The following is a 13,509-nucleotide window of genomic DNA, read 5'->3' as shown; positions in this document are numbered from 1 at the left end:
TTTATGGAAGTAGATCAGGGGTAGGCAACCGAAGGCCCTGGGGGCAGATGCGGCCCAATCGCCTTCTCAGTCTGGCCCGTGGATGATCCGGGAATCAGCGTGTTTTTACATGAGTAGAATGTGTCCTTTTATTTAAAATGCATCTCTGGGTTATTTGTGGGGCATAGGAATTCATTCATTTTTTTTCTTCAAAATATAGTCCGGCCCACCACATGGTCTGAGGGACAGTCGACCGGCCCATGGCTGGAAAAGGTTGTTGACCCCTGAAGTAGATGGTCCTTTAGCTATCGTGTTCCCAAACTGTGAGAGGCTTTATAAGGCATCACCAGCTCATTGGACTAGGTCCAGAAACAAATTTGGGACACTTGCTTTAATTAGGAAGTCACATACAGTTTCTGAGCGTGCTTCATAGAGAGTTGTGCATGGAATGCATTCTAGTAACCCAGATGTGATGTTACTAAATCAAGTGATTCCCTTGGGAATGTATATAGGATGGGCATGGCTACCGTAGTCCTCCAGAAGTTACTGGACTACAGCTCCCATGATCAATTGAGCACTGGCCAAGCTGACGAGGCTGATGGGAGCCCAACAGCACCTGGGTGACAGGGTCACAGGTTAGCCAACCTACACAGAAAAGTCTCCAGGTTCAGCAGTCCATAGAGCAACTATGCTTGGTGACATGTTGCTCCAACTGAGGAACTGAACCTGAAGTTATATAAGGGCAGCTGGGCCTATATTGGCTTCCCCAAACACCTGACCTGGCTTGACTGACGAGCAGCATTATCCATGCCAGTCATTGTCAAGGTGGCAGTGTGCTTCAGCTGGGTTCAGACCAGCAGTTTCCTCCACCTGTGAGCTGGCCCAGTGCTGCAAAGTGTAAGGGGCCATGGCCAAACCCGAGACCAAAAGGGACTGTAGTTCAGTGGCAGAGACCATGTTTTGTAAGCACAAGGCCCCAAGCTCAATCCCAGGCACCTCCAGTTTAGAAAAGGATGGATGGCAGGTGATGAAAAAGACCTCTGACTGAGGAGGTCTTAGAGATCTGCTGTCAGTCAGCAATGCCTAGGCGAGATGGGCAAACAGTCTGAACCAGTATAAGGGAGATGGTAGTTATAACCTGAAGAGTTGATGTGTGCTCAGGGCATGCTAAATCCACTCTCCTCTATATCGGAGGGCAGTGTTGTGCATGGGCAGCTGTGCCTCAAAGTCTTCTCGTGTGGAGGAGAGGTACGCTACCTCACCCCTATGTCATAGCCGGCTGTGCCAGCGGCGTTGCGAGGCGGCCCCAGCCTAATAAATAAATTATTATTATTATGTTTAAGAGGTTATTGTATTTTAGTGTTTTGTTGGAAGCCGCCCAGAGTGGCTGGGGAAACCCAGCCAGATGGGCTGAGTATAAATAAATTAAGAAGAAGAAGAAGAAGAAGAAGAAGAAGAAGAAGCCGCCGGCAGAGCGCGTGTGGCCGTGGGCCATTTAAATTCTGCGCAGCCAGCGGCTCCTTCTTACTTGCTTCTTTAGTTTGGTTGGAGGGGAGGTATCCTGTTAAAGGGATCCGGGGTGTGAATACTGTCCGAAGCCTGGGCGTGGGCTAGGACCGTGTCACAGCCCCTACGGGGACCTCTCGGGGTACTACTATCTGACATAAGTTATAGAGCACCCCCTATCAGTGGTTTACCCTTCCGTGAGCAGGAGTCAAGATATAGCCTGGCTTTACCCCAATGCCTAAGCCAAACCGCTCACATCTGCAACCAATAAAGTTGTGGCCTATTTGAACTCATAAACCAAATATTCCGTGTCAGTGTGACTTATTGTTCTCCTGGGAACTTTTGTGGCTCGGATGCCTTGGGACGCAAGGGAAGTTTTAAAAAGCCACCCCCAACATGGGTCAGAAGGCAAGCCAGAGAGGAGATTTTTCCAGGATATGTACCAGAAAACAGAGATTTCCCCTGGTAACTTCTAGAAGTTAGTGTGAATGTTGTTGCTTTTGACAACGCTGTGCAGATGAGGGTGCATGCTTCTGAAAAGACTCAAGTTCATACAGTTACATGAATTCCTGTAAGCTGCAATTGTTTTTCCTCTGAGTACAAGCTATTTCATTCATCATCTCATCCTTTTAATTCAATTAGATCTTGGAGAAGCCCAGCAGCTCTGCTTTGCTTTCAGTAATAAAATTACTTCTCCCCCTTGCTGGGAGAGGTTTCGGATGTCATTGACAGAGCCAGTTAATAGGCAGACAAGAGTTTTTGTTGGGAGTTTGCAGCTAGGCAGCAGGAAGGAAGGAAGGAAGCAAAAAGCAGGAAGGAAAGCCTAATTTTCTTCTTACTAGGATGGAAATGCTAATTTCCTCATATGTTCCGGCTATTCCATTTGCCACCCTTCTCTTCAAAACGTGATATAGGAATAGTGTACAGTATATGAAGTGTGTGTATGTGTATGTTGAATGGGGTGGTGGGCAGTTTTTTGTTTGTTTACTACACATCTTTTCCTCTCAGTAACTGAAGTTCCCTGGGCAATTTACAGTGAAAGTTAAAACCATGAAGCAGAACAATACCTAAAATCTAGAACAAAATAAAAGCAGTACCGTACAATATCAGAATAAAGCTAGTGACAGAGGATAAAATGTCTAAGCAGCACATTCTTAAAAGCCTGGGATCATAAGAAGGTGTTTACCTGGCACTTGTGTCAATATGCAGTGACGTGCTGTAATGGGATTAGGGGTTGCTGGTGCGTAAGCGCCAAACCGCTCCAAGTTGAGTAGTTGGCTAAAACCTTCCCTAGCCGGACAGCCCTTACTTCGTGGCTGTCTTAATCACTGGCAGAATCCGTCAGTGGGCGTTTCCTGAACTTTTTCCAACATAAGAGCTCCTTGACAGAAAGTCTCCGCCTGGATTCCCTGCGTGTCAGCTTTCTGCGCAGAGTGGGCGTCCCCAGGGGAGGTCCTGAGCTCTCTCCACTGGTCTCGCTGGAAGCGTCCCTGAGCCTTCCCTCCGACTCCTTCTCCTTCCCTTCTTCCTCAGCGGAAGCTTTCCCTCTTTCCCTGCTGGTTCCCTCCCCAGCATCCGAGAGCCTCTCCACCCCCCTGAGCTCCGATGGCAGTTCCCTGACACGTGCATACAGACCACACAGTATGAACACAAAGCAAGCTTCTCTGTGGAGGGCATTCCACAACTGGGGTGCCACCACTGAAAAGGCACTTCATTTGGGGGGGCAGCTGGAGAAGGGCCTCCCAAGAGATTCACACTTAAAGCAGGGCCTGAAATGTAGTCCCTGGGATTGTGGGGCAGAGAATAACACTTCACAACCAGAGCACCATGCTAGCTTGTGAAAATGCCCTCTGATGTGCCCTCTATTGATTGGTTCCAAATCTCTGTTTACTTTTCTGTACACAGAACCTGATCACTGGGAAATATGGAGGCTTTTCTGGCCTTTTCATATTACCACATTCTACCCAGACCCTCCAAAGGGCCCTATTTTCCAGGGACAGTCCCAGATTTGACAGGTCCTGGTTTCTGATTTGATCCCAGAATGTCCTGCTTTTCCTTTGATGTCCCTATTTTCATTGGAGAAATGTTGGAGGGCATGAAGTTATCTGACGCTGAACCATCTGAAGGCAACCCTGTGTAGGGAAGATTTTTTAAATGTTTTATTATGTTGTATATGTTGGGATTCGCAGGATACTGAGTAAGTCTGCAGGCTTCAACAGGATGATGCAATACTCTGTGAAGTGCTGGGTCAGAGTGTGATTAATGTGATTGGCTATCACCTGTTTTAAAAGGAAAGCCTGTTCAACAGTAATTGTGGTTGTGGTGGTTGTGCTGTGGTATGGTGGTGCTGTGGTGGAGAGTATTCGTTTGCCTTAAGGAGCAGGTACTCTGTATGGACTGTTTTTGTAAATACTTGTATATAGCTCACATTAAAAAGACTGCACTGAAAAGAAACCTGGGACTCTGAGCGTTTTCTGCTGAAAGCGCCACAAGGAATTCGCGACAGTATATATGTTGGAAGCAGCCCAGAGTGGCTGTGGCCACCCAGTCAGATGGGAAGGGGATGCATAATAAAATTGTTGTTGTTGTTGTTGTTGTGGAATGGGACATCCCTATTTTCATCAGAGAAGTGTTGGAGGGTATGTCTACTTTGTCTTTACATCATCATTCACCAGCTTATCATTGCCTTATTTTCCAAGTTCTGCCTTCGCATCCTGCTGTTGAAAATGGTACATCTCCCCTGGAGGGATATTGTATGGCAGCAAAACAGCTGCTGCCATCTGGCTCTTTATTTACTATGATAACTGGTGCTCTAAGCACTTGGCAGGCACCATGTTTACTTTTTGAATAAGGCATATGATGCAAACTGTTGAGGCATGTAATACTTCCCTCTGTGTAATGCCAACAAAGCAACCTTTGCTGCTGTGGTCATTTTTACAGTTATTAAAACTATTTTAATGATGATATGGTATAAATAAAATTGCATTTTAATGTGAAACTGCCTCATTACTACTTCCCTAATCAATATAAAACCAAAATGCAGCTGTCACATTTCTCCAAATTTTGCAATCCGGTTCTAACGTTTAAAAATCTGTAGGAAAAGGTGTAGATTAGATGAAAGGATGCAAGAAATGTTTTTGTTGGTGAAAGTAATGTACAAAAATGCATGACATTAGGGGATAATTTGCACAAAAAACACATATGAATTTTCATGTGGACTTTTTAAAAAAAATCTGCAAACTGATGTGTGGAATTCAGGAGAATTGAACTGAAGAATGGAAAAAGGGACACTAAGGGACGCTAAAATTGACCGATTCCTTCATCCCTATTGATGAATACTATAATTAATCAAAGAAATAAAGAATACAGTCAGAACTCAAGACAGGGAGACTTATCTCTCCATGTCAGCACAGAAACAGACCTCCCTTCATCACAGGTCTGACTAAGCTTTAGCTTTCAGCTTGGTGGGGCATCCTTTTCGAACACAGTAGCTGCAGTGAAACTGCGGAGCTCCAGCAGTTTTAAGGCTTCAGCCCATGAACAAGCCTTGGAAATCATGGCGTGGTATGTTAACATGTGTTGGGAGGCAGCAGGAGTCACCCTGTGGGACGCCTTCAACAGCTACCTCTTGTAAGAATTCCATCAGCTGCAGCATCTTGGCTTGCCAGATGGAACAATATTCCCTCTCTTCCCCCCATATGCTGCTCCCAGGGTTCTCCTGACCCTCTCAGAGCCCATTTTGGAAGCACTGGAGAACCTCAGTGCACTAGCAGACGTCCTTGTACAGGGTTTATACCAACAGGACTCATTAGTTGAATCCTGCCCTGTAATCTCTCTTTGAGGCTGAGGCACAATGTGTTTGCAGAGGTCTGAAGCTGCTTGCTACGTGTTGAGAAAACTACCATAACCTTTCTTTCTTTTTTGCTGTTGCTTCTTCTCCCTTAACACCATGGCTGTTTGGCTTGTACCCAGGGTTGACTATGACTCTTGCTTAGTGCAAAAGATGGACTCTTGTTATTTATTTTATGTAACAGAATTTGTGCACCATTTTAATTATGGGGGGAAAACCAAACCCCTCTGGTGCTGTTGGCCAGGGTCTGTGTCACAGGATACAGAATAATTCTCATAAGATATATTAACTTTTTATGATTATTGCAGCATCCCAGAATCTCAAGAATTCATCATTGATTTATATGGGTAGCCCAATACTTCCTGCATGCCAGGAATGTGGTTGTCTGTTTGGTGAGCGAGACAGAGACATAGCCCGTAAAGATTTGAGACTGTTTAGGAAAAGGAGGGAAAGCTGTTTGTTTGGAGATGACGAACTGCCTGAGGGCAGCCGGGAGGGATGCTGCTGCGTTACAGATTGAACCAGAAATACAGACTAAAGCAGTGTTCAGGAGAATGATTTACATCCTGTGAAAGTGACTGAGTTTATTGTGCATCTCTGGATGACAGCAGCTGAGCTGGAAGGGAGTTCATGACCTTCAGCTTCCTAAGAAATTCAACTGAATTCCAAGAAGACCAAGAGCCTCTTTGTGCTCAATGTAAAGTAACTGTTTGGTTTTCCTTTTACCCAGATAGTTTATTTTACGTTAATTTCAGCTTTTGTCATAGCTCTTGGCCTGGTGGCCCTATTGGAAAAGCCCACGCTATCTGGGCACAGATTGGATACAGCAAGGGAACTGTTTGGGCTCAATGTAGCCTTTGCTATGACCAGCCAACGAGTTCACACTGGGCAACCTTGAATTGGAGATTTTGTGGGGGTTGGGTGCACATGTAGTCTCTGCAGTACACAAGAGCCAGATGTTTAGTCTGGTCTCTTATGAGCCTGCAAAGCAGTAGGCAGTTTTAGAGTTTCTTGGTGCAGGCGGTCTCTCGCAAGCCATCAAAGCCACTTCTTGCCATTCTGTGGAATGCTATGTTCTGTTTCAGTTGCCGCACCTCAAAAAATCTATTGTAGAGCTTTTAAAGGCTCAAAAAACAGCAACCAAAATGATCAAGGGGCTGGAGCAACTCCCAAATGAGGAAAAGGTTGCGGTGTTGGCAGCTTTTCAGTTTAGAAAAGAAAGTAAGGGAGAGCATGATACAGAATTAAGTGTGGTGTGGACCAAGTGAAGTTTTTGTCCCTCTCATAATTCTAGAACCCAAATGAAGCTTCACACTGGCAGATTCAGAACAGACAAAGGGGGTGCAGTGCAAATTGTGAAATTTACTACCACCACTTGTGTGGCATTAGAAATAGATTAAGCAAATTCACGAGTAAGACTTGGCTACTAGTAATGACAGCTCTATATGCCCTCCTGTATCAGAGGCAGTATGCCTCTCAATACCAGTTGTTGTGGATCAGGAGCAGAGGCAGATTTAAGGCAGTTTTGAGCAGCACAGCCACACTGGGCGCACAGCCAATGAGGGCACCTTCTCAAAGCCCAGTAAGCACTTTCCTGGCTTCAGGGAAGGAGGCGTGAGGGCTCTGGCAGGGTCCTAGAGCCCTTCTTCCCAAAGCCAGACAAGTGCTTACTGGGCTTTGGGATGGAGAAAGGAAGGCTCTAGGACCCTGCCAGAGCTTTCGTGCCTCCTTCCCAGCCTAAGCCAGCACTGCAAAGGCTGGGAGGAGGGCATCAAATGTTGGCCTTGCACAGGGTGGCAAATTACAAATGTCCACTCCTGTTAGGAGCGGGGAAGTGCTAATGCCGCCTGCTTGTGGGCTTCCCATAGGCATCTGCTTGGCCATTATGGGAACAGAGTGCTGGACCTTTGTCTCATCCAGCAGAGCTCTTCTTAGGTTCTTATCAGAGCCCCCATGGCTAGCTATTTATTTTGAAAATTCACACAGTTGCTAATGGCATGTATGGTTTTGTCATCAGACATATTAACCCACTGCAGTTTCCTGACGTTTTGAGGTGGGGCTTTGTGTCCATCTCAGATGTAGAGTTGGGACCTCCGCTCGTGTGTGCAACCTGCCACGTAGGTGGCTGCTTGAAATGCAGCCGCACAGAGGCAGCTCTGCAGGGCTCTGGTTATGTGGTTCCATGTGGTTCCAGTTATTCTGTTTGCAAAAACAATGATGCAACCCTTATTTTGTTTTGTTTTTCATGGTTTGTATTAGCCTGATTGAAGTGGCTGAAACTACGCAGGGATCCCTTTTTTAAAGAAGGGATTTGCCAAGTGGAGCTGCCTCCACAAGAATTGCCTTTTCAGCTCATTTTGGGTCTATGGATCGCAATAAAGCTTTGCGTGTATGCTTTTTAGCTGGCAATTTTTGTAGTAGCTTGCACATGTGAATCAGACCATAGAAACCTGGATTGCCAAGTAATAAATGTATAGTTTTACTGTTTTGATTTCTCTGTCAGCCTGAATGCAAAAATGTGGAAGGCTTCCTCACCCTCGGCCCGCAAGATGTTTTGAGACTACAATTCCCATCATCCCTGACCACTGGTCCTGCTAGCTAGAGATCATGGGAGTTGTAGGCCAAAAACATCTGGAGGGGCGAGGTTGAGGAAGCCTGCAGTTCAGAATGCTGTGCATTATCACCTGTGGTAGAGCAATATCCTACAGCACTCATTATTTCATTGGCAGATTATGGGAAGTGCCATTTTGCAAAGTAAGGACCAAACTGGACCATACGTTAGCTCTGTATGTGTCTTCTTAAGCACAGGTTTTCTTTTTAAACATCAACTGCCTGCGTGGGCTTCCAATTCAGATTGGGACCCTCATGTGGTGGATAGAGAGGTTTTAACTCACTGGGGTTCTCATTCAGCTTGGGGAGCCCACACCAGTGATTTACATAGGGGGGAACGCCCATAAGAATTAAGCTTTGGTAGCAATTTTGATGTATATTGTGGACAACGGATAAAATTATTAAGCTGGAAGAATTCTACAAATGACCAGGGGTTTGGTCAGAAGTGTTTTGACTTAGTTCTCAGCAATTCAAGAACATGACCTTCTTGCTAAGGATGACTGTCAATCAGAACCTTGACTCTATAGGCAGAAGTTGATGTTTCAGGAGTTCTGAACACTCATGCTAATACCTGCCCGCCCTTTGTCTCCAGTTGGCTTCTAGCCCAATTCACTGGCTTGCCAATCTGTCCTGTATATACTTCCATTGAGAAGAGGCTGATATAAACATCTCTGCAATGTTTTAAAAGCCCCGAAGATAGTTGATGCTACAAACTGCCTTGTTGTTAACAACATGTCATTTCTGGCTAGAGAGTGAAGTTTGTAGTTAAGGCTTGTTACTACAAGCGTATGAGGATCTGGAAGGAATAACTTCCCTGAAAATAATGGGTTTCCTGGTATGATGGGCAGATGATGCAAATATGGCATTTGCCTTGGGAATAAAAGGAAACTGACATATCAGTCACATCTCTGGGTGGTTTTGTGGTTGTAGGTGAAGCGCCTGCTCCAGGCTGGTTGTTTACATCCTGCGGGGCCAGTGGGCCTCGAGGGCCAACTCAAGCACAGTGTGACAGTGCCTACCGCAACACCAACATTTCCGTGACTGTGGAGAAAGAGGGACAGCTGCGAGGGGTGCAAGTGTGGAGAGTGCCAGCATCAAACCGCTATACGTGAGTGTCATTGTGCTGTAGCGATTTCAATAATTTTAAGGGTTTCGAATGCATTAACTCAGTAATCTTTTCAGCAACCTCATAAGATGGGTGGGCTTGTTGTTGTAACCATTAACAGTAATACTAATAATAATACATCTCCGTTCTGCTATTCCTGTATTTGATGTGGGTGGGTGATTTGGGGAATGCTGCAGCTAAATAGCTGACATCTCTTTGAAGTCTTTGATCTAAGCATGGTCTCCTTGGTGTCCCTAATGAAGAGTTTGCAGCTGGAGCTGCTTTGGGACCTGGCTGTGGTTGTGTAGATTTCTTCCTAATTGCTTCTTCTCCCTCCCCCAGGATTTCTGCATACGGAGCAGCTGGAGGAAATGGAGCCAAGAACCACTACAAGCGATCCTATGGGGTCTTTATTTCAGCCATCTTCAAAATGGAGAAGGATGAGCTCCTCTACATCTTGGTGGGGCAACAAGGGGAAGATGCCTGTCCAGGGGTGAGGAACAGAGGTTTTCCACACTTTATGCAAGATAAAGTGTCAGATTGTGAAAGTGGGTTAAGGATTAGCATATTTCCAGGATACAGCTTCCCCAGTGATGGCAACTGAGAAACGGGAAGGTGGGACAGGAAGTACCTCAAATAACTGGTTCACACTAACATGGAGGTTTGCTGCTACTTTTTGCACCAAGTGCTACCTGTATTGACTCTCTTAGCCTCTTTGGACTAACAGCAGCAGCAGCTTAGGGAATACAGGTAACTCACATCTTATATGGGGGTTACGTTCCTGGCCATTGCACATGTATGCAAAATCCCATAAACCCAGAATGACTCCTAGAAGACCATTTAAAAACCATTTAAAATTGCTGGACTTACTGTTGAGGGACAAATGCAGCTCGTAGTCTTCCTCCTTCTCTCCCTCTCTGGATGATGCTTCAGATGATATGAGGACCAGGTGGGTTGACTAGTAGCCAGAAGAAGTGCTTGACTGTGGTTCAGATGCAGAGGTGGGTTGCGTGGGCACACCTGGTGGTTTCTTTGTGAGGAACATGGTGATTGACAGCTGCTCTTGAGCTCATCAAAAGTTTCCTTGTACAGCCTCAGAGTGTCTGTGATCCCACAGATTATCTTGAGGCTGCATTGCATAGAGGGGTCAAACTCTGCCATCTGATCATTTGGGTGGTTGGAAGAGTTGAGAAACTTTCTGCAGCTTCCAGCTTGCTGGCTTACACTTGACAACCTCATCTTCACCCTTGCATTCTGAACATCACCTGACCAGTTCCTCCAACCCTTTAGCCGTCAATGCTTGTCGGCCCTCAATTGGCTCATCCACATTTTCGCTTGTCTCATGCTTTCTAGGCACAGATCTGAGCAGTTTTGCCTTTGCCCTGCCACTCCCCCCCAGAAAACCCACTGTTTAGCTCTAAATAGTAACAAACACCAATCAGCAGAAAATCCTATGGCCGTTTGTGCCATTTCCTAAAGCTTGGGTTTAGCAGGGAAAAGCAGTCAGGGAAATGGAAGTGTGGATGAGCCTATATCCTCTGGATCATTCCCAGGTACCAAAAGACTGAATGTCTTGAAGGAGCTGGATAGTCATACTAAAAAAAGTCATTACAGGAGGTAGCTTTATACATGCAGCGGAGTCAAGTGGTAAAGCTTTCCCCAGACTGTTCAAGCTGCATGTTCTCCCTGACCCCTGGATCTAAATGACACTTTGCGTTCCTGGTGTTCTGCCTGACATTCTGCCTGCCAGGCTGTTTTTCTGGTGCTGGGAGAGTTATATTTTTCATTGACGAGTGGGCAGTGACAAAGGACCCACCCACTGCAGCCTGAAATGGTATAGTCCAGGTAAAGGTTTACCACTTGTAAAGGTACGAGGGGGACATGGGTGGCAATGAGGTCTAAACCACTAAGCCTCTTGGACTTCCTGATCTTAAAGTCAGCAGTTCGAATCCGTGCAACGGGGTGAGCTCCCGTTGCTCTATCCTAGCTCCTGCCAACCTAGCAGTTCGAAAGCATACCAGTGCGGGTAGATAAATAGGTACCGCTGCGATGGTAAAGTAGACGCCATTTCTGTGCGCTATGGCTTCCATCACAGTGTTCTGCAGTGCCGGAAGTGGTTTTGTCATGCTGGCCACATGACCTGGAAAAGCTGTCTGTGGACAAATGCCAGCTCCCTCGGGCCTGAAGCGAGATGAGCACTGCACCTCATATTTGAATTTGACTAGACTTAACCATCAAGGGGTCCTTACCACTTGTTTCTGCTAAATGTGTAAACTGGTTCTAAGAGAGGCTGAAACAACAACAAAACACACACAAAAATAATAACCGCAGCATGTCTATTTTAAAATATTGATTCTGGAATTCAAAATTGATGTGTCAGCTTGGCTCCTTTCTTCCATTTGCTTTAATGAAGCTACCACATGTTGTCCTTCAAATAAATTACATTGTTCTCCAGATTGAATTTAATTGCATTTTCTACTAAGAACATGTAGGTTTTTACACACTGGTGTTGAAAGATCAAGTCCTCATTGCGTTCAAAGGCAGCATTCCTCCCTTGCCTTAAATGGAACAACCACACTTGGTGAAGTGCTGTGATCTTCACACTAGAATTCATGCAAAACATATTTCTGCACAGATTGCATTTTGCTGGCTTTTGGCCTGCACTATTATTTATACAGTAGTGTCATTGCCTCATTGTCTTTGGCTCTGTATAAAGGGAAAGTAAAAATGAATTCTCCCTGCAGAGAACATGAAGTCTATAGATCAAATCTGAGCCTCATAAAACAGAGGCTTTTCAAATGTGCTAATGAGGATTTGTATAATCTCTACAAAGGCACACTAAAAAGATCAGTTAAGAATTGTCTGTCTCAAGTAAACCCAAATTTAGTCAGCCATTTATTACTCTCATGTGCTTTCCCCAACGATGACAATGGGCCCATCAAAGAAGTAAAGGCATATTAAGAGCCAGTTCACAGTTTATGTGGCAGACCAGGTTGCCACTTCTGTGCTATGCATGTCCTGGTTAATGTTGTAATGCCTGAATGAGAAAATGTTGCTGTAAATACACAGGGACATGCAGTGAGGACATGCTGGCTCATCATCTTAAGAGAGAGAGAATGGAAAACACAGGAGATTGGTTGTTTGGTTGCACTGCCTCACCAGCAAACTCTTTTTCTAAATTAGCCGCTTGAACTGGGCTGGTTACTACTTTTCCACACTTGAAGATAAAACAAAGTATTTAAAATTAACTTTTCTTCTAACAAGTGGTGCTGCCAGTTTGTTTGTAATCTCCCATTTAAAATAAGCAACCCCTGTCCTGTTTCAGGGTCCTCAAAATGACAAGTTCACAGATGTCGTACAGCAGCGGTTCTCAAACTCCACCACCCCAAAGACCAGGGGAAAGTTGTTGATGTTTCTTGGTGGTAGCAATTGTAATTCCATATAATTCAAATTGCAATATGATAGAATAAAGGAAGCAATAAAAATACAATAAAAAATCAATATGAATAGCCAATGTGATGAATGTGCCATCGCCCACCTTCAACCACATATTCATAGAAATATCACAGACCACCTCAGTGACGCTTGCAGGCCACTGGTGGTCCACAGACCTCAGTTGGAGAATCCCTGCTGTACAGTGTATAAGCTTATTTACCGGTAAATGCGATTTACCAATTAGTTGAAATTTGCTTTAACCGAGGATTAAAAAAGAAGACCCCTTAATTAATGGGCAGTAAACCTGCCCCCAAGCACTTTGCTGGTCTTTAGCCATTCCCTCTTTTTCTCTCTCTTTCAGAGCAATTCTCAGACTGAGCAGATCTGCCTGGGGGAATCATCAGAAATTGAAGATGAGTACAAGAAAGAAAGAGGACTGACTGAATGGGCAGGTGGAGGGGGTGGTGGAGGAGGAGCAACGTACATCTTTAGAGTAAGTTCTCATGTTGTGTTTTTTCTCCAGCCTCTTTCTGAAAAGCACCTAGGAAAAGGAAAAGCCAATAGAGCAAAAGCCCATCAACACATGGCAGGCAGCACCCATGCAGAGCCTGCTGTTTTGAGTTTTTGATTCTATACCTGTTGGTGCTGAATGTGCACCGGAGGTTGCTCAAGTCTCTCTGCATTGCCATTCATGCATTTTTCAGTCGTTTATATCCGAGTCTCCTTTTAAAACCTGGTGTCTGCTTTTGAACCGGCTGCGTTCTCTCAGTTCCTTTATTGTGTTTCATGTGCTTGTGTGTGTGTGCTTTTTTCAGCAGCAGAAGAATGGCGCATTCGAACCTTTGCTTGTAGCAGCAGGAGGTGGAGGGAAGGCTTACATGAAATATCAGGATGGCTCCCTGGATGATATGTTCTTGGAACAGTATGTGAACAGCACAGCAGTCCCTGGAGTCAGTGGGAGGACTGGGGCAGCAGGTGAGGATCTATAGCTTATAATATATGTTAGATTTCACAGCCAAACAAA

General features: G+C 45.2%; 1 protein-coding gene across 4 annotated transcripts in view; it reads left to right on the top strand.

The window, feature by feature from the left end:
• Positions 1-13,509, top strand: part of LTK (leukocyte receptor tyrosine kinase) — a 117,121-nt gene that overhangs the window by 77,808 nt on the left and 25,804 nt on the right. For 3 of the 4 annotated variants that reach the window (XM_081858566.1, XM_081858565.1, XM_081858563.1), the window contains 4 exons: positions 8,876-9,053; positions 9,393-9,543; positions 12,847-12,978; positions 13,301-13,460. In XM_081858566.1, coding sequence (XP_081714692.1) covers positions 8,876-9,053; positions 9,393-9,543; positions 12,847-12,978; positions 13,301-13,460 — 621 coding nt within the window. The remainder of the gene's footprint in view (positions 1-8,875; positions 9,054-9,392; positions 9,544-12,846; positions 12,979-13,300; positions 13,461-13,509) is intronic. The other variant, XM_081858564.1, reaches the window with a different exon arrangement.

Source organism: Podarcis erhardii, assembly GCF_964252035.2.
Source record: "Podarcis erhardii genome assembly, chromosome: 1".
NCBI classification, from domain to species: Eukaryota; Metazoa; Chordata; class Lepidosauria; order Squamata; family Lacertidae; genus Podarcis; species Podarcis erhardii.
Note: the sequence above shows the minus strand (reverse complement) of the source record. Positions and strands in the feature narration are given on the sequence as shown.